The sequence below is a fragment of the Cavia porcellus genome, unplaced genomic scaffold, assembly GCF_034190915.1.
Source record: "Cavia porcellus strain 051 isolate PalLab524CR breed Dunkin Hartley unplaced genomic scaffold, mCavPor4.1 scaffold_61, whole genome shotgun sequence".
NCBI classification, from domain to species: Eukaryota; Metazoa; Chordata; class Mammalia; order Rodentia; family Caviidae; genus Cavia; species Cavia porcellus.
The window spans coordinates 2,074,869-2,095,180 of NW_026947544.1; the positions used below are offsets into that span (position 1 = coordinate 2,074,869).

At 46.5% G+C, this 20,312-nt stretch overlaps 1 protein-coding gene across 1 annotated transcript in view; it reads left to right on the forward strand.

Moving 5' to 3' along the window:
• LOC100735240 (protein Shroom2) overlaps window positions 1-18,169 on the forward strand; it is a 190,376-nt gene extending 172,207 nt beyond the window's left edge. The window contains exons 7-10 of the mRNA XM_013144438.3: window positions 4,689-5,240; window positions 8,078-8,249; window positions 13,351-13,623; window positions 15,517-18,169. Coding sequence (XP_012999892.2) covers window positions 4,689-5,240; window positions 8,078-8,249; window positions 13,351-13,623; window positions 15,517-15,783 — 1,264 coding nt within the window. The 3' untranslated portion in view covers window positions 15,784-18,169. The remainder of the gene's footprint in view (window positions 1-4,688; window positions 5,241-8,077; window positions 8,250-13,350; window positions 13,624-15,516) is intronic.
• The last annotated feature ends 2,143 nt before the right edge of the window (window positions 18,170-20,312 follow it).

The window sequence follows — 20,312 nt, forward strand, 5'->3', positions numbered from 1 at the left end:
AGTGCAAATGGGCTCTTGAGAGACATAACTGTTTTCATCAGAGAAGTAGGATGGAACTCTAGACAGTAGCTTATCAACTAGATAAGGTCGATGTTCCGTGAGGTGATCAATGAGGCAACGAGGGATCATCCTCAGGCAGCAAAGTAGCCGAGTTTGAAGCTGTTGTTTCCAGAAATAGTGCCTGATAATGTATGGCTCAGGAATTAGACATCCATCAGTCTGGTGGGACCTTGATGAGAGTCTCCAGTGAATAGGAGGAAACAATTAAGAGTTTGTGTCCAAAAGTCAATTTTTAAGCCTCTTTTATGAGGGGGCCATTGATGAAATCACCGCAGACAGGGTGGCCATCTGGCTGCCACAGAACCAAGTCTCTTGGAAAGGTAGGCAACAGGCCTCTGCCAGGGTCCCAAACTCTGGATCAGTCCTGTGGCTCCTAGAAATTTTGTATTTGTCTTTTAGTCACAGGGACTGGAATCCGTTAGATGGCTCACAACAACCAGTGTAGTCTTTTTTTGTGTAGACTGGTTCTGATAAGGTCGGGGGGACTCGCATCAGAGCAGTTACTTTTTCGGCTGGCCTCTCTGATGTGATTGTTACTCTTTTAGCGGCCTGATCTGCCAAATTGTTTCCTCAGGTGAATAGCAGCAATCTGCTGACAGCCAGACTGCTGCCAGCAAATTCAGGATTTGTGGAGCCCTCTTTTTTTTTTTTTTTAATCTTAGCTCTGGCCAAGGTTAAGAGACCTCGCTCTTAATAGATGGCTCTATGTATATGTATAGTAGCAAAAGCATATCTACTATCAGTATAGATGTTTACCCTCTTTTTCGTGGCTAGTTTTAGTACATCAGTCAAAGCAATGAGCTCCGAATTTTGGGCAGAGGTGCCAGGCTCTAACCCTTTAACCCAGAGTACCTCCTTTTTGGTGGTCACTGCTGTCCCGGCCACTCATCTGTCTCTGCCGTTCTGGATGAAGCTGCTTCCATCGAACAGTTGTCGGCATTTTCCAAAAGCTGGTCAGTAAGATCAGCCTGTAGGTTCCGCTGCAGTTTGAGGATGTCAGCACACTCATGGAGAGGTGTCCTTTGTTCCTCCAAGTCATCATCAGGCATAAGGGTGGCTGGGTTTAAAGCTGAAGAAGTCTTGAATATCACTGACTCTGGGTCTAGAAGCAGGGCTTGACAGTAGAATTCTGGCATTGGAGAGCCTTTTTTAGGAGGGGTTTTGATAAGAGTCTCTAAACTGTGAGAGGTTACCACAGAAATCACTTGCCCAAAGCGTGTTTTTTCGCTTCCTTAAGTAACATTGTCACAGTAGCTAGTATTTTAAGGCAGGGGGCCACACTCCTGTTACTGGATTAAGTCTTTTGGAGAGGTAGGCTATAGGCCTCTTTTAAGGGCCAATGTCCTGAGTTAGGACTCCTTTGGCAATGTCCCTGAGTTTATCTATGAACAAGATGAAAGGCTTGGTAACGTCAGGGAGTCCCAGGGCTGGGGCCTCTGTCAAGGCCCGCTTGAGCTGTTGGAAGGCCTGTTTACATTTATCAGTCCAGTTCAGCGAATTTTGAGTTTCTCCCTTATGGGAGTCATATAGAGGCAAGCATTTTAGTAAAATTTAGCCTACAGTATCCAATTGTCCCCAGAAACTCTCGTCTGTTTTTAAAAGTTTTTTTTTTTTTTTTATAGAGCAATTTTAACATCTTGGCTATCTTTTTATAAATTTTTTAGTTTTTAAAGACCTTTTTGTGCTATCTCTATTAACTGGCTGAGGGGCATTTTTTTAAACCTCTCAAACCTTTGTAATTTTTGTCTAACATGTGGGGCCGACTGAGCTACAAAGAGAACAACTGGCGATGCTGGGGAAACCCCCTTACCTCTGGATGTCCAATTGGGATGGAACAAAGGGAAAACATGGTTTTGGCATTCCGGATCAGAGAGCAGGCTTTTTCTGGATGGCACATCATCCTTTGTCCCAGGCTGTCACGTGGCATTACATCATTTTATTGAAATTAAATACTTAACAAAAAGAAGCTTTTTCACAGGTAACAAAATTGTGCCATATAATCTCCCAGATGTCCACAGCACATGTAAGAACTTATATCTTAACTTTATTATCATCTATAATCTCATATTAATGGAAACACCTTGCAGCAAAGGTTTAGAATCTTATAAATAAATCTACCAAAACTGATCTAATATTGTCAAATTTTGAACACATTTACTTTTTGTCAAACCTGCTGTTTTTAGTACTATAACCAAGACAAATAAAATTCACATCATCTCGTGCTTTTTATAACTTACAATATACCTCCAAGTTTTATCTTTTTTTTTATATTCTGGCACAGCCAGATATTTTTACTTGAAAACAAACCACTTTATTTTTTCTCCTTTTTACTATTACCGGTCAATTACCTTTTTTCTCGTTTCTCAGACAACATTAAAACTCACAACAGAACTTTGAAGTCACCTTCTAGTAGTCTAAATCATATTTAATTATTTTATGTCTTTTTACCACATTAAAATGCTGTTTTTTTTTAAAAAAAAAAAAACTATAACCTTTTTACTGGCTCAATTACAGTATGACCTGGTTTTCACTTGGTAAAGTTGATATGATTCTTAATAACCATAGATATACATATATATGTGCACATGTTTACATTTTCACCAGAGAGAAAAAAATACTCCTTTTAAAAGGCATGCTGAGGTTGCAAGCAATCAATTGAAGTCTTACATATTAAACAAGGCGCCACAACATTAAAGACACAAACAAAGGGAGCTTCTTGCATAGTTTGGTGAGCTAAAGGAAATAATTTTTCTTATCATGAACCTTGAATCTAATAAGCCATATGGATCCTGCAACAGAAATGGGCAACAAGCCCCTAAGTTAGTAACAAGTTTAAATAGGCAACCAAGGAGAGGGCGGAGGAAGGAAGGGTTTTACCCACGGTGGGGGCTCCTCCCTGAGGTCCTGTCATACCAAGATGTAGGCGACCTGGTCGGGGTGGCCCTCTCGTCCGGGGCGGAAGATGATGTTCTTAACTGCTAAGATGAGGGGAAGGTGGAAAGTCCCCTCCGGTGGCCAGTCCACGGAGAATGTGGGCCACTCAGACGAGCAGAAAGTCTGCCATTTACTTTTTTAACCTGTAAGGAGAGATTGTGAGCCCTCTCTCGAACCTCCGACCAATGGTCGAGGGTGAGGGACAATGGGGACGATGTCGTTTGTCCCATGATGTTCTGAAGACAAAGAGTGGTTAGCGTACGCGCGACACAACAAATAACCGATCACAACAGTCACAACACACAGGACAAACAGGCCGGCCACCTCACTCTCACGCATTACTTTCACATCAGACGAGTCACCTTAGGGGGTGCCTCCAGATTGGCCCGAACGGACCACAGATTGGGAATGAAATTCCCCAGATTGGCCCAGACGGACCACAGATTGGGAATGAAATTCCCCAGATTGGCCCAGAAGGACCACAGATTGGGAATGAAATTCCCCAGACCGATAGGAAAATCCTATCGCAGACGGTGAGTCACGGAAAACCGTGTGGGGCGTCCCCCGGTCACCAGAGAACAGATAACAGAAATTGCCCCTAGATTGGAGCAGCTCGGCTCGGGGGCGTAAAGTACTGGTAGATCGATCTCAAAATGAAAGTAAACAAAAGTGACTGGTCGTACTCACCCACGGTGTAAGGCGGAGCCATTGAGGTCGTCTCCCATGAGACATACTATCTCGCTAGGGCCTCCATATGTAAGAACCGGTGTCCCAGGGAGAAGACCCCAAGGACTCAGCTCGTAGTGAGGAGTAAAAAGTTTATTTCCATGCGCATGGGGTCCTCCAGGCAAACAAGTGCGGAGGGCCCCGAGGGGGAATTGTGTACGGTTTTTAAGGGCGCAAACGGGAGGCAAGCGAGTTTACAGAAGCAGATTGCATTGGTTAATTTTGAGCAGGATAGGACTTGGCAGAAGTTGATTGGAGGGGTTTGGGGTTGAGTAACCATGGAGACTGGGGGTCTTAGCCCAGTCACTATGTGCCCAGAACAGAACAGTTACTTGTCTTACTTATCTCGTTGAGACAGAACAACCTTGCAGGTGCATTTTTTTTTTTTTTTTTTTGCTCGGTTCTGATAGCTCTGGGGAGTTAGGCATTCCTTTCTGCTCTGCTCTGATAGCTCTGGGGAGTTAGGGAGTTAACCCTTTCACTACCCTGTTCTGTTTCATTGTTAATATGGAAAATGTGGTATCTGCAGCTCTTTTGAAGGCAACATACGCATTGTGGTAATTGATAATGATTTCATATGGTTTGGAAATCTGGTATCACTTATTCTGATTTATTTTGATAGATTTTATTGTTTTATTTTTCTTGGGTTTTTTCCTCTTTAAAATTAAAAAAAAAAAAAGTCCACAAAAAAAAAAAATAACGAACTTGTCACTGTCTGCACTGTGAATGGGAAGAAAACAAAGAAATATGGGCCTATCCTTGAGTCACTCAGTCAGCCAGCTACCTACCTCTTGTCTTCCAAGCTAGTAGGGAAGTGGTCTGTAGGTCAGGGAGACCAGTGGGGAGGGCTTTCACAGGTGCACCTTCTCAGCCTCCTAGCCCATTCGAACTGGCAGCACTTGCCGGTTGAGCGCCCCGGAAGGGTGGGGTCCATCTCAGAGTTTCAGAGTTGGGCCCTTGTCTTCCAGAATCGAGCGGGTGATAGACAACAACCCCATGCTGAAGATGGTACCCATCAAGATCGTGCACTCGGAGAGCCAGCCCAAGAAGGAAAGCTGCCAGAGCCTGGCACGCCTGGCCCAGCTGCCTGCGCTGCTGAATGGGCTGGAGCAGGACCAGATCAAGACATTACGCATGTCAGAGCAGAGCTACTTCCGCTTCTGCGTGTACACACGGCAGGGTGCCGAGGCTGAGGCCACACTGAGGGACCAGCTACCTGCACCCCAACCCTCTGTGCCTCCCACAGCCCATGCATCAGATGTCTGTGCCTCCCCTCCAGGGTTCAGCTATGCAAAGACCAAAGAGAAGACCGTGGAGGACCTGAAGTCTGAGGAGCTAGCCAGGGAAATCGTGGGCAAGGATAAGTCCTTGGCCGACATCTTTGATCCCAGCTTGAAAATCAAAACCACCATGGACCTGATGGAAGGAATCTTCCCAAAAGACGAGCATGTTCTGGAAGAGGCTCAGCAGCGAAGGAAACTGCTCCCCAAAATCCCTTCTCCCAGGACCTCAGAGGAGAAGTGAGTAGATGCTGCCCTCCAGCGGGTTCGTGATTCTGCCCACATCTCTTAAGAGTGAAAAGGAAGGAGGAGGGCTTATCTGTGCATTTCCATGATTGCCCTCTCAGCCTGGGACAGATCTTCCTGGGAGCCCCCAGTGCCCATGGCTTCTCCACAGGTATCCCTAGGGAGAGGTTGAGCTGCAGACTTGCCGACCTTAGGGCCTGACAAAGGCGGGAAAGTTCACGTGTTAGGGCTGATGCCGCAGGGAAAGAGACCCCAAGGACTCAACTCTTGGTGAGGGAAAAAAGTTTATTTCCATGCGCATGGGGTCCTCCAGGCAAACAAGTGCGGAGGGCCCTGAGGGGGAATCGTGTAGGGTTTTTAAGGGTGCAAACGGGAGGCAAGCGAGTTTACAGAAGCAGATTGCATTGGTTAATTTTGAGCAGCATAGGATTTGGCAGAAATTGATTGGAGGGGTTTGGGGTTGAGTAACCATGGAGACTGGGGGTCCTAGCCCAGTCACTATGTGCCCAGAACAGAACAGTTACTTGTCTTACTTATCTCGTTGAGACAGAACAACCTTGCAGGTGCATTCTTTCTTTTTTTTTTTCTCTGCTCTGATAGCTCTGGGGAGTTAGGTATTTCTTTCTGCTCTGCTCTGATAGCTCTGGGGAGTTAGGGAGTTAACCCTTTTATTCCCCGCTCTGGGGAGTTAGGGAGTTAACCCTTTCATTCCCCGCTCTGGGGAGTTAGGGAGTTAACCCTTTCATTCCCCGCTCTGGGGAGTTAGGGAGTGAAACATTCTTTGCTGCTTTTTATAACTCGGGGAGGGGGTTATAGCAGGGGGGTCAACTCTCACACATGCAGCACCTCAAGTCTGTGACTGACTTTGGAGGCTGACTGGTCAGCATGATGCCTGCAGAGTTCCTTTCCTTAACACAGGTTCTTGGAGAGGTCATTCACTGCCCCAGGGCCAGTCAATTTGGTCCAGGGATTCTTAGGCTGGTACACAGGACAGGAAGATCCTGGTCTCTGGTGGGAAGAGACCAGCATAATGCTCTCAGCCTGTTTTAAAAGTGAGCAAACAAAGCTGGGATAGAAAGGATCCAGAGAAGGTATGGAGGTCCCTGGAAGGCTTGTACACCAAGGGTTGGTAGATTGTGGCCTCTTGGCTCAAGCCTACCTATTGCTGCAGGGACATTCTGGACAGTTTGTTGGACTGAAAAATGTATTAACCTCTACGTGAACACAGTGGTATTGAAGCCCCAATATTATATATTGTCACCAAAATGCTGTATATTGTAATCCAAATGTTGTAATCTTTTTCCAGTTCACCTCATAATCCAGAGAGTTATATTTATAATCCCATAGAAACGTTACTGGAATTCCAGTGAGTTAATTCTAATCTGCCACTTCCAATGTAATCTATGGTGACAGTAAAGACACTAAAACATATTTAAAGTTATGGACAGCTAAGGGGTTCTAAGCCCCATCCAAGTGAGGATATAGGGACCAAGGCCTTGATCCAAGGCCTCTCCCTGAACATATTATCTCGTGAAGAAGAAAGTGGTTCAAAGATGAGTGACAGGACAGCAGGAATTATTCGAGTAGCTGGAGCTAGCTAGTCAGGTGGGGAGAAAAGTATCTTTGCAATATGCAGGGAAGAATCATGCAGATGGATCAGGCTGCACAAATCAATTAAGGGTAGCATAGGAATGGTTTAAGGAGGCTGTTGCTTCAGTTTCTGATATGTAAACTTTTGTGCCCTGGGAATTCATAGCCTCTTACTTTGAGGCTCGTACCCAGCTGACATTCCTGGAGCTGAGTGGCTCTGCCATCTGTCTGTGCTTTCAATCCTTTACAGGAAGCACTATAGGAGGAAACAGGAGCCTGTAAGATTGGCTTTGAGGGGGGCTGGGGATTTAGCTCAGCGGCATAAGCGCCTGCCTTGCAAGCAGGCAGTTGTGAGTTCGATCCCCGGTACCGATAAAAAAAAAAAAAAAGATTGGCTTTCAGGATCACATATTAGTACCTTAGTTGGCCTTATTTGTGTCACTTGGAGCCAATTTTAGGGGGAAGGAAATAGCATAGCCAGCTCTGTACATATCAGTACATGGAAATAAGACTCAACTTAACTAAGGTTGCAGCAGGTGTTCTGCATTCAAGAAGAGTTTCCCAGGTCATCTTCCACACATTGGTTTTAGTTTTGTAAGTAACACTCACTTGACTGCATTTGGGTGCATGCAGTACCATCTTTCCTGCATGTCCTCTGTCGTCACAAGCATTATTTGGAGGCAGCAGAGCAGTGCCTCTCTCTGAAGGGCAGCAGAGGAGGAACAAGGACAAATCTAAGCCAGGCTCAAGGGAAACCAAGGAGACCAGCTGTGAAAGGGTTGGCATTTGTTGTACTATCTATGTGGTCCTCATCCCTGTCAGCCCCCAGCTCTCCACATGCACAATCTGGGCTGTCACCTCTGTAGCACAGATTTTAAGATGGTTCTACTTATATGAAGTTGTTGCCCTTGTTAAAAATTCCCCTACCCTGGGCTGGGCACGTGGCTCAATGGTAGAGCACCTCCTAGTATACATGCGGCCTGAGTTCAGTCCCCTACACCAAGAAATGAAGCCAACAGTAAAAACCATTTCCATGGACATTGTGAGCACCCATTTGGCAAGGTTTGTTACTGTGTTCATTTTAACATTGTTAGCTGCTTTCTTTTCCTTTTCTGGCTGTCTCATCCCAGCTGGTTGTCCTGCTGGTGCCAGCTTTCATTTGTCACAGCTTGGGGAGCAGGTCCTAAGGGTACATCTGGTATACCATTGCAGCTAATTGAAGTTCTGACCTCTTTATCCAGGAAGAAGGAGCCAAGTGTGCCGGCAGCCATGTTCCTGGCCACCAATTCTACCTACTACAGCACATCAGCTCCTAAGGCGGAACTACTGATTAAGATGAAGGACCTGAGGCAGCAGCAAGAGCCTGAGGAGGATCCAGGCAGTGACTTAGATCATGACCTGTCACTGAAGAAGGTAGGAAAGGGAATTCCACACTAGAACCTCACACTGGAGCTGTATATGGTGGCTGGTGCCTTGTAGATCCAGTTACTCAGGAAGCTGAGGCAGAAAGATCACCTGAGCCTAGGAGTTCAGTGCTAGTATAGGCAACACAGCAAAACCCCATTTTAAAATGAAGGGACTGCACCAACCCTGCACTATGTCAGGGCATTTGCATTTTGTACTCCTGCAGGACAAGGAAACACAGAGCAAATAAGCAAGCCCTTTGTGGTTAATTCTCTGTATTCTCACTTGCTGTTGAGCTTTTAACATCTCTTTTATGTAAACGAAAATGGAGGAAACTTAATTGTGTTGCTTTTAATGTGTCACTTGTTCTGTCCTTTTTTAAATATTGAGTTCAAATACCAATAACCTGATCATTTTAAATAAATCCAAAGTCAATCAGAAAATACCTTCTCTAGGCCAGGGTGTGGTGGTGCACACCTGTAATCCCAGCACTCAGGAGACAGGAGAATCACAAATTGGAGGCCAGCTTGGGCTACATAGTGAGACCCTGTCCTATGACAGAAAGTGCTTTGTGAATCAAAAGTGTTCACTCCCAAGTACTTAGCCTGGCTTCTGTGGCGTCAGCAGTAGACAAAATACAAACAAAATAGGACCCTTCCCTGAGGGAGCCTGTGTACTCATGGGTCAGGTGAACACCACCACAAAGACAGTTGTACAGTACAGAGCAGGCTCAGCAAACCTGGCCCATCACTTGTTTTTGTAAATAAAGTTTTATCAGAGCACAGCCACATCTCATTTGCATATGGACTATGGTGGCTTTCATAAGATGGTAGCAAAACCAAGTCATGGCAGTGTTTGCATGGCCTGCAAAGTCTGAACCGTTTACTGTCTGGTCCTCGACAGATGAAGTTTGCCAGCCCTTGATGTCTTCTGTCAGGTGATGAGAGCAGTGGGAGCAGGATAAAGAGACTGAGACAAAAGGCTGTGATTGTAGAGGGGTTCAGCAGAAGTCATGGCTGAATAGACAGGGCATGAGGGGTGAGCCTTGGAAGGTCCAACGTGGAGAGTGAAGGGGTGCAGAAGTCCTGAGGAAAAGCATCAGGGATCAGGGCCAGGAACCAAGGGAGCTAGAAAGGGCACATTGGAGATGACATTAAAATGGATGAAGGAACAAATTATGGACAACAGCCATGATGATGTGGACAGAATTAGCCGACATCATTCCTGCTACATTAGCTATCTATCTACACATGGGTCGGCAGGCTAGGCCCGTGACACCAAGGAGGCACCCGAGTTGTATATGAGGGATGCAGGCTTGGCCAAAGGCTGGTGCAGGGACAGTGTGTCTGTGGTTTATTTCCTGGGCCTTGGCTGCCCCCTCAGCTATGAGCCCTGGGGACAAAAAAAAGGGATGGCATTGTGCCTGCTGTGGGCCCTGTGTGGCAGAAACAACGTCCATAAAAACTGCTGCCTTTTTTTTTTTAACAAGATTTTTGTTATGTTGAAAGGATGTTTGTATTGTTAGTGATTTTTAAAAATACCATGGATTGATTTTTAAATGTGATAGGACCTGTATAGATTTGAAGTCTTTGAGGATTATAGTTGTTTGGGGAACATCGAGGTGGGCACAGAACCCACAGGAAAGACACTGCTTTTTCCTTGGAGTACAGCATGTGCTTACTGAGTGTGAGACCTTGGTTCCATCTCTGGCAAAGCACCCCCACTCCTACCACCAAAAAATAAAAAGACAATGTCCCTGCTGAGAAGCACTTGCTAAGGGTCCTCCTGTGCCTCTGGAGAGCTCCATTCCTTGAGCTGTTCATTCAACTTAGAACTGGTACTGGGCAGGGGTCAGGGAATTTTTCGTGTGTTTTCTGTTTCATGCTTTTCCCTCAAATGGTAACTGTTTAAAATGGGGCCATGTTCTCAGCTGTGGGAGTTGGGGTTGATTTAAATAATCTTTGCAGATATCCACGTAAACAACATGCATACCCAGAGGGAATTGGGAGAAGGGACAAATATTTTTAAAAGGGCTGGGAATGTAGGTCAGTGTTATAGCCCTTGCCTGACATCAGCAAAGCCCTAAGTTCCATTCCCAGCACCACAAAATGAAGACAGAGAGAACATAAAGGAAATTTAGACATGTTTATTATTTAAATCGTAGGGAAAGAAAATGTCTTTTCACTCTGTATTTTGAGAGCTTGACCTAGAAAAGCCAAAGCAATTTATAAATCCCATATGGTCCTTTTAGGGCAAGAACTGTGTGTCTGAATCTCAGTGGGGCCCAGTAGCCTGGAAAACTGCATACTGCTAATCTGTAGGTGAGTGGGGTGCACCAGGCCACCGAAGGCAGGTGACAGCAGCCCTTTCCTGGGCATCAGCTTTTTGCTGTTTGTTCTGCTTACAGAAATGCTAGATGGAGACTTTTTACAGAGCATCTGAGATGCAGCCCTCCATGGGAATTGCAGATAGCCTGCAGTGGTTCAGGGTTTCTCCTAGGGAGAATTACCTCCCTGCTCATATGGATAGCAGGATGGTGGTGTTTCCTCACTAGTGCTGCATGCCATGAGGCTAGCTGATCCTGTCCTGTGCTGGCAGTAGCTGACACATGCTAGGCACCTTGTGTGTGCTGTGACAAACCCTTTCCACATGACACTCTTGACCACCTAAGCCCAGCCCAGTGGGTGGCCACTGCTGCTCCTGCATTGCCATAGGACGTCCTGTCCTTCGGAATGGATGTGAGCCTTCATCTTTTAATCTCCAAGCCAGCGGTCAGTTGATGATTTCAACCAGCTCCAGATGCTAGTACCACATGGCCCCCTGTTATACACTCATCCTGCTGACCGTTGCTGCTTTAGCATTCACCCTGGTGGGGTAGATAGCCCTTGGCTTGTGTCACAGGCAGTCTCCATGGCTGGGGAGGCAGGCTTAGTTGTTAGGAGGTAGTTTTCAGAGGGAGCCATCCTTGCCAGACTCCTGCACAGCCATCCTGAGAAGTGTTCTCCAGGATGATGGTGGCAAAAAACATCACTGCTTCTGTCCTAACTCACATCAGGCTACAGGGTGCTTCTTCACTGCAGGGTTTAAAGGATTAAACCCTGAGCCGCTTTAAAGGATTTATATAGCGTGTCTTTGGTTGATGCTTTGTAATGGATTAAAACCTGGTTGTCAACTAAACACCAGCTGAATTAGATCAGCCTTGTGCCTGTTGTAGATGGCCCATCTGAGGAAATTTGCCTGCGTAGAGATGTGGAGAAGAAGAGCTGGGCATTGTAGTCACTCTAAGTGTTGCTGTTTGAGCCATTCATTCTCCTGGAGGAGCTCGTTATGGCCAGCTTCCCCAGTGTGAGTTCGAGCATTGTCATCTCGTTATGGCCAGCTTCCCCAGTGTGAGTTCGAGCATTGTCATCAGAGGAGCTTGAGATCTTGGTGAGGGTGGCTGTGGTTCACTTTGGGGGAGCCCTGGTCCTAACATTGAGCATTGCTTCCTGGCTCCAGAGGGGAAGATGTGTGCTATTTAATCTCCAGAAGAAGCTTGTCATGCTGGCTTTCTGGCATGTTCTCAACTATTCTTATCATCAGAGGAGCTCAGGACCTCCATGTCACTGAGGATGGCTGTGGTACTTTTCAGGACAGCCCTGGTCTTATTTTGAATGTGACTTCTCAGCTCCAGTGTGGAACCCTCAACCTACCAGCACAGCTTTTTCACCCCACTAGCATAGACTTTCTAGCTTCCACTGCTGACCTTTGGGCCTTCCTAGCACAGGATCCGTAAAAGAGACTGACGTGAATCCTTCTCATGGGCTTTAGACCTCCAGTTGGACTTGTGGGAGGCTTTGTTATCAGCTCTAAGTCATCATCTGGACTCATGCAGGACATTGCTGTGGGATCCAGGCCCTTGCTGAATATTCTGGGTCTTTAATGTTTTGGGCAGATTTGCTGCACTTTCTTGTGTTTAACTCTGGGTGATCATCATAAAATAATATTATAAATTCTATGACCTGATTCCAAAACCCCTGACTACAACATGCTTTAAAAATGATTCCCCCAAAGGGCTGGTGTGGGACACTGTGTTAGTGTTCACTGATTACACTGTTCCACTGGGGAAGACGAAGGCTCAAGTGGGTGTACTGCTTGTGTCTGCACAGCGTTGTGAATGTGCCTGGTGCCACCTTCCAGGATGGCTGCAGTGAGTGCAGGGGCGTGGCTTGGAGGCGGAGTATAGGCCTGGCCCTTGTGATGTCATGAGCTGCTGTCTCAACCCCATACCCTCCACCAAAACAGTTTCTGTGGTAAATTCTCTGTGCTTTTCCGTAATAGAAAACTAGCCATTTGTTTGCCTCTTGGTGCAAATGAAGTCACTAGGTTCTATTAAATGACTGTTAAGCTCACTGACAGCTCTTCAGGGATCTAAATTTTTAATTGCTAAGAAGGAGGACAGGGCATTTTCAAGGTAAGGGGTTCAGCACTGGATGTGAGACCCAGCACTTCTCCATGTGTCTGTCTTCATTTGGAAATTTCCAGGGGACTAAGCCCAGAGCATCACATAGGCCCTGACACCTGCAGAGAGGGGTTTGGGGGCAGCTCCAATGTGGTCTAACAGGGTAGTAGCTGAATAAAAAGAAGTTGTGTATTTAAATTTTTTTTGTATATCTGTATACTGTATATAATTTGTTTTATTTGTTTATTAAATGCCAATAATTTACCCAGGTGTCCTTCCCCTTCCTCTAGTCTTATAAATAAATACTTTAGGGGCTGGGGATTTAGCTCAGTGGCATAAGCACCTGCCTTGCAAGTGCACGGCCACGAGTTCAATCCCTGGTACTGATAAATAAAACAAATCATAAATAAATGCTTTATTATTCATTGGTGGAGAAATGAACCTCACAACCAGGTAAAGTGGCACATTCCTGCTGTGGGAGGCTGAGGCAGGAGAATCAGGCAGGTATATAACCAAGCCTTCCCTGGGTTCTGTGTCAATTACTGCAAGGACAAATAACAGACCGGTTCATCCAATTGTGCATAATTCCATGTGGGAGGCTGCTGGCACCAAGGTGCAGGTGCAGGCTGTGCTAACCAGTGTTTCCATGTTCTCCTGACGCCCCTGCAGCAGGAGCTCGTAGACAGCATTGGCCGCAAGCTGCAGGTGCTACGGGAAGCCCGGGAAAGCCTGCTCGCGGACATCCAGGCCAACAATGCTCTGGGAGAGGAGGTGGAAGCCATCGCCAAAGATGTCTGCAAACCCAATGAGTTTGACAAGTTCCGAATGTTTGTCGGGGACCTGGACAAAGTGGTGAACCTGCTGCTGTCACTGTCGGGCCGCCTGGCCCGGGTGGAAAATGCCCTCAATAACTTGGAGGACAGCCCTTCTCCTGGTGATCGGGTATCCATTCCAGATGCGCCACCTGCAAATGGGTGGGCAAGGAAAGCTGTCCCCAGGGTGATGGGAAGAGCAGCTCCCTGCAGGGCTGACGCCATGTGCATTGCCATTGCCCATGGTTGCGTGTTCCTTGGAGGAAGGAGTGGGGCATGCTGCTGGGGAGCAGTGAATTCAAGACTTCGCCTCTGCACAGGGCACCCTATGAAAGAGTCTCCCTTTGCAGATCCTCCCCTTGGTTTTTACTCCCTCAAGAACACAGACTTTCTTTTAACTGTACTGTGTGTCAGTCCATAGACCAAACTCCTACTCCTCCTAAAGGCCAGAGGTGCTAAGTGATAGCATTTTAGTGCTGTTGCCACTGTGATTCAACACAAGTATGTCTAGCCATCTGGACAAGGTCAGAGGGCTTATCTGACTTCGTCCCCCTCCTGAGATGACGTCTCTTAGGGATCTGTTTCAGTTTTGTTATACATGAAAGAAGGGGAAGGATCTCTACCTTGTTGGCTTTAGCTCCTAGGTATCTAATATTGGTAAAATGTCTTGTTCTGTGCTTACACAATAGATCTTGAAAATAATCATTTATTATTACTGAACACACACACACACACACACACACACACACACACACACACACACATGTGTATGCATTTGCAGCTGCCAGGCACTGGTGACTGGCTGATTTTTTTGTAAACTAAGGTACATTTCTGGATTCAGACATCATTCTTTCTTTTCCATTGGAGGAAATTGGCCTGCCTGCACCCCCACCAGTGACAATGCATGGTGTTTTTGTTATACTCACACTGAGGACTAAGACATTCCTCGGAAGTGAGTCAAGAGATTGGAAGTTTTGTGATCCATGGCACTTCACAAAAGTGGTATGCCAATGCCACTTGCACTTTCTGGCTGCTGCTCAATGACAGTGGCTCTGAATCAGCTTTACCAATGACCTTCTGTGCCTGCTGTGTGGCAAAGTGCTTTGTGGCATTGCATGCACCCCAGTGGCTGCAGAGAGATTGCCCTGGTCCTCAGCCTGAAGTCTGGACCCTGGCTGCCAGGGATAGCCCACTGCCAGAGCTTGGACTTTTGCTTCCCTGTGCAAGGCCCTGCAGCAGAGAGAGAAATCTGAGCTAAGACAATGAATGCCTGCTGCTTTCCAACCTGCATGTGAGAGCCCCGTGCCCATCCCTTCCTTTCCTAGTTTTCCTTCAACTTGGCTTATGCAGGGAAGCAAGGTGCATGTTCTATGAGAAAAGTGTGTGAGTTTCCTGTGTAGGGAACAGGGTTGTTGCCTGTGCCCTGGGGCAGAACCCTCTTAAGGACGGAGGGGACCAGTCTCCAGGCCACTCACTGTCCTGTCCCCTCCGCTATCTTTTGCTCTGCCCTGTGTCCTCTGTGGTTATACCTACAGATTCTCTTGTCAGGAGCTTGAGACCTGCTATCCTGGAATTTCATTGTCTTTCTCTTGCCAGCCTTCCCGTAGCATTGTTATGGAAAGGGCTTTGATGCAAACAGTACCCCCAAGTCCTTTGAGATCTTGAGCACCTGCCCATTCTGTAATTTCTGGTCTCCCAGTTATTTTTACTGCTCCCCACAATTTCTGTTTTTCGTTCAAGGCAGGTGGGAGAGAATGAGGCCAGGACAAAGGGAGAGAACCCAGGGTGTCCACTCATGGCATCAGGAGAGCTGCAGCCAGATGCATAGTGGTGCATAGTCATCCGTAACCCTGGCATTATTGTGTGGGTCCTATCCTGTCTGCAGTGACATCGGGATTCCCATGGACCATGCAATGGACAGACGTGGGAGCAACTCCCTAGTCTGACCCATTTTCAGGGGCTGGGTAGGGGCTTCTGTCTTGGTTCTGGTCATCACCAGGCTCTTGTCTCTGTGTCCCCACAGCAGTCACTGATGGAGAAACAGAGAGTCCTCATCCAGCAGCATGAGGATGCCAAGGAGCTCAAGGAGAACCTGGACCGCCGTGAGCGCATCGTGTTTGACATCCTGGCTGCCTACCTCAATGAGGAAAGCCTGGCAGACTACGAGCACTTCGTGAAGATGAAGTCAGCACTCATCATTGAGCAGAGGGAACTGGAGGACAAAATTCACCTGGGTGAGGAGCAGCTGAAGTGCCTGCTTGACAGCCTACAGCCTGAAAGAGGCAAGTAAGTAGCTGGTCAGCCTCGCAGAGAATGTCCACGGCCCTCTCCCCATGCACACAAGCTCCAAGCTGTGCTGAGCTCCTGGAAAGAGACTCATCCCAGGGCACAGTAACATAGCTTTGGTTGGATCACCTATTGAGTCATTTAGTTTCCCTTTGGAACAGAGCAGTTTCCTCACATGTGACTATACAAGTTTCCAGGCACTGGCAAATGTGGTCCCTATGGATCCACTAGGCTGGGGTTGTGGGACATAGACTATCGCCTCCAACAGAAGGGCCATTGTTCCTCCATCTTCCAATGCCAAACCAGCCACAGAGGAAGACACCAAGAACATCCTCAGGGTGGAGAAGAGGGGACTCCCTGATGGACATCTTCCCTCAGGATGAATCCAAGGATAGGTCCCTGGATTTTGTCTATGCCAGACCCACAGCATGAGTGCCCATGGCTTTGCCCTGTGAGCATATTCCCTGACCCGGCGAAGTCATGATGAGGATGATAACTTATTAACATGTAGGAAATGTCAATGGTTTCCTATTGTTGAAAACCAGCTGGGAAATGGACAACCTACATGTTGGGTGTACTGTCTCTAAGATTAAAAGTGCCACTTAAATGATGTACATGCTTTAGGACTGAGGCACATGACAGACAAACCACTGTGGTCCTTCTCACCTGGCATCAGAGGTTAAATGATGTTCTGCAGCCAAGTGAGAGTACGTTGCTATGTGTGTTCAGTACTTGTGCTTGTTAGCTATTTATTTCCTGAGACCAATGGAATATTTTTCTAGTTATGTTTCCCGCAGAACATTAATTTTGTGCACACATTCATTTGTGACCATTGTTTTTTGTTTGTTTGTTTGTTTCTGTTTTGCCACCAAGTTGGTCCACAAACATTGAGGACTCCATTCAATGTACTATGGGAGCTTTCCTTTCCCTTTCCTGGGGACCTGTGCTCTATCTTAACTCTTAAACTTGAGCCTTCTCTGCTGCAGAGTTTAAGATTGTGTGCCTCTCTGGGGGGCCTGAGACATTGAGACTCCAAAGAGAGACTTCTCATTAAATAATATCACAGTGCTGCTGTTTCCATTGGCACTTGGAGACTGAAAGGAAGTGTTTGCAGATGATGGGTCTGACAAAGGATTTGTACCCAGAATGTATGAAGACCTCTGAAAACCTACTAGCATGAAAATAAACAGCCCATTTAGAAAGGAGATAACAGACTTGAGCAGACAGTTCACCCAAGAGGATGTACACAGAGCTGATAAACATGGGCAACCATGTCCAGCTGCTAGTGGCTCTCTGGTTTTCACCTAATAATCATAGGCCACATGTATTGCTAGAAAAAGTTCATCTGACTAAAGCTGTGGATAACGGTGAGCCAGTCCCTCAGATAACTGGATATTTATGTAATACTTGTCCCACATTTCTCCTTGATCCCCTAAGGAATGAACAGATTTCCCCTCAAGGCCTTCCTAAAAGATGTACACACACTCCCTACACATACACACACACCCTACACACACATCCCCTCCACACACACACACCCTACACATACACACACCTTATATACACACATACCTGATACACACACACCTGATACACACACACCCGATACACTCACACACACCTGATACACACACACACACACACCCTACCCCTACCTTACACTTCTGGCAGCCTCCCAGGTACTGAAGAAGTTAGCCTTCCCACAGGTGGCAATTCCTATTTCCCATGAGCTGTGTGACTTTGCGGTGGCAGCTTATCCTCCCCTCCACCTGGCAGCCCCTTGTTGGGAACACAGGCCTCTGGCCATCCACTCATGAGTAACTTGGTAATTTTGTTTATAATTCAGACAAAAAAAAATCTGTCTTGGCCCATACTTCTTTCCCCTGCAATTGAGTTTTGTAACCATTTTAATAATATACATGTGAAATATGAATAATCAAATGTGTGTGCCCATTCCCAGCCTTTCCTTGTCTTTTTGGACTCTGTCTTATACTTAGTAACACACAGTGCTTTGATGTTGTTTTCACCAAGCACTTGCACACGCTTCCCTTCTGGTTTTCTGTTGGTCTCTGTAAGGTTGGGCCACGGGACATGAAAGAGGTCTCCATATACATAAATTATTACACAGATTTATTATTGATATTTTTTTAAAAATATGGTGCTGCCAGTGGCCCTGGGCTTTGGGAGGTGATGGCTGATTCCTGCCCCTCTCATAGCAGAGCTGTGAATTCTGCTGAGTGGGCTATCTCTCCTGTGGGATGTGTGCAGCCTGTGTCCTCAGCATACTGTTTCAGATGTGTACATTTTTCATGCTTGACACTTCCCACTTACTGATCAATGGAGTATCATGCTTGATTTTAACAAAATAAATAACTGTGTCTTTGAGTGAATGTACTAAGTCTATGATTTACTGACATTACAGCTTTGGGGTTTTTTTTGACACCAAGATCGAACTCACAATCTCACCTTTGCCAAACAGGCACTTACACCACTGAGCTAAATCCCTGGCTCATTATAGCTTTTTTAAGAAAATCACAGCAGTGGGGCGGGGTGTGTCGCTTGGTGGTAGAGCACATGCATGCAAGGCCCTGGGTTCAACCCCTATAACAAAAAAAAAGAAACAACGTAGAAAGAAATTTCAGGGTATCTTCAGAATGTTTCAGATCTTTAAAGCAAGTCTTGTAAATTGTAGTACTGATCACCTGCTTGTAACTTGCAAGTAGGTATAAGGCCTATCAGCTTGCAATTACAACAGAGTCAGGGACGCATTTAGCTATTGTCTCAATAATGCCCTGTAACAAAAACCTACAACTGTACAGCAGTATACAATAGGAAGTATATACTTAGCCTATGAGTTTGCACATCAGTGGCTGATCTGGGCAAGGCTCCAGCCCATGTGCCTTTCTCCTTCCTCTTGGGAGCACCAATCTGGACTGGGCTGTGTCCCTAGTGGGGCAACAGAGCACAAGACCAGGCATAGAGCAGTGTGTCCTGGCTTTGGTCATTTCACAGCTGCCAACCTTCCATGGCCAAAGCACAGAGCAGGGCCAAACCCAGAGCCCCAAGGATTGGAGCAGGCTCCACGTGCTCAGTGGAGGGAACTGCAGAGACACAGGGACCAAGAGTGATACAAGGGGTTGTGAGATTAGGGTTGTGCTCGGGTTCCACTTGCCTCTGCAGTGTCTGCTAACGTAGAGAGGTCCCCTGTACTCCAAAACCACAGAGCCAACTTGCCTGCTACAAAGCCTTCTATGGGGCCTCTGAGCTGTGTGGCCCTGAGCAAGTGAGCTGGCTTCTCTGAAGCCTGAGTCCTCTCCTGTCACTGCAGATGAGGTGCTATCTGGTGAGTACATGGCTATGCTTGGAAGCCAGGTCTGGGTCACAGAAGAGCTGCACATGCTGTGATCAGAGTGTCTCTGTGTCTGCAGAGGCCGGGCTCCTGAACTACAGTAAATACCAAAACCACCGAAGGGTATAGACAAGGGAGGGAAATTCCTGTGTTCTGCCATTATTTCTGGCTTAAAAGATAGCATATTTAATCCAGAAAAAGAGGCAAGTGTTTTACAGGACAATTAAGAACAAATACAATTGTTTGCATTCATATACCATTTTGCACACAAACAGTTGTTTATTTAATATTATCTTATTCTATTACCAGTTAGAAAGTCTGAAATGCATGGGTCTCACTGAGCTGAAGCCAAGCTGTGAACAGAGCATCCCGGGCACCCTTTCTCTGGGCTCTGAAACAGAGCTCATTCCTCCCTCCTGGCTTCCCAGGCCTGGCCTGCCATGCCTCCTGCTTCTTCCTCCAGCCACAGAGCCAGCAGCTCAGCCTCCTGCCATCCTCCCAGCCCTCCACCTTCCCATCTGCTTCACTGACTTCCACCCTCCTACCTGAGGACATGGGGAACTCCCAGGTCCTGCAAGATCAGGTACCTATCTCAGGACCCTGCTTTACTCACACTCCCAAAAGGTTCACTGCCCTGCATGCCCCACATCCACTCCATCCTCCCTCCCTACTTCCTCTTTCACTCCTTCCCTCTTTTTTCTCCTTCCATTTCTCTGCTTTTCTCTTTTAAAAATAATATTACACTAATCACATATCTTTGAAATCTTTTCACTTTGCAGAATTGGAAATTATTTTCTTAAATTATTCTTCAACATGATTTTGAGGTTGAGTAACATGGTAAGACTATAAAACGTTTTAGTGGCTGTGTCTTCTAAATGTATTTTAGGATGTTCCTTTTCATTCCAAATATACTCTCATATGTACTTTACACTTAAATCTCTGTAGACATTTCTACTCACATGCTTGGAAGAAATTCCTCATTATAGAAGTGCTGTAAGCAGAGGACTCCACTGCTATTGTGACTTCCGTGTGACATCTAGTGCTAAGTAGTACCAGAAGGACACCCTTTGGCTTTGTGGCAGCTCCGTTTCTTATAGAAGCTCCCTCTGAAGCTGCTGTCACCACTTTAGCAGGCCAGTGTCTCACAAAGGAAGGCCCTGCCTACATGATGCCCTTGTCTTTCC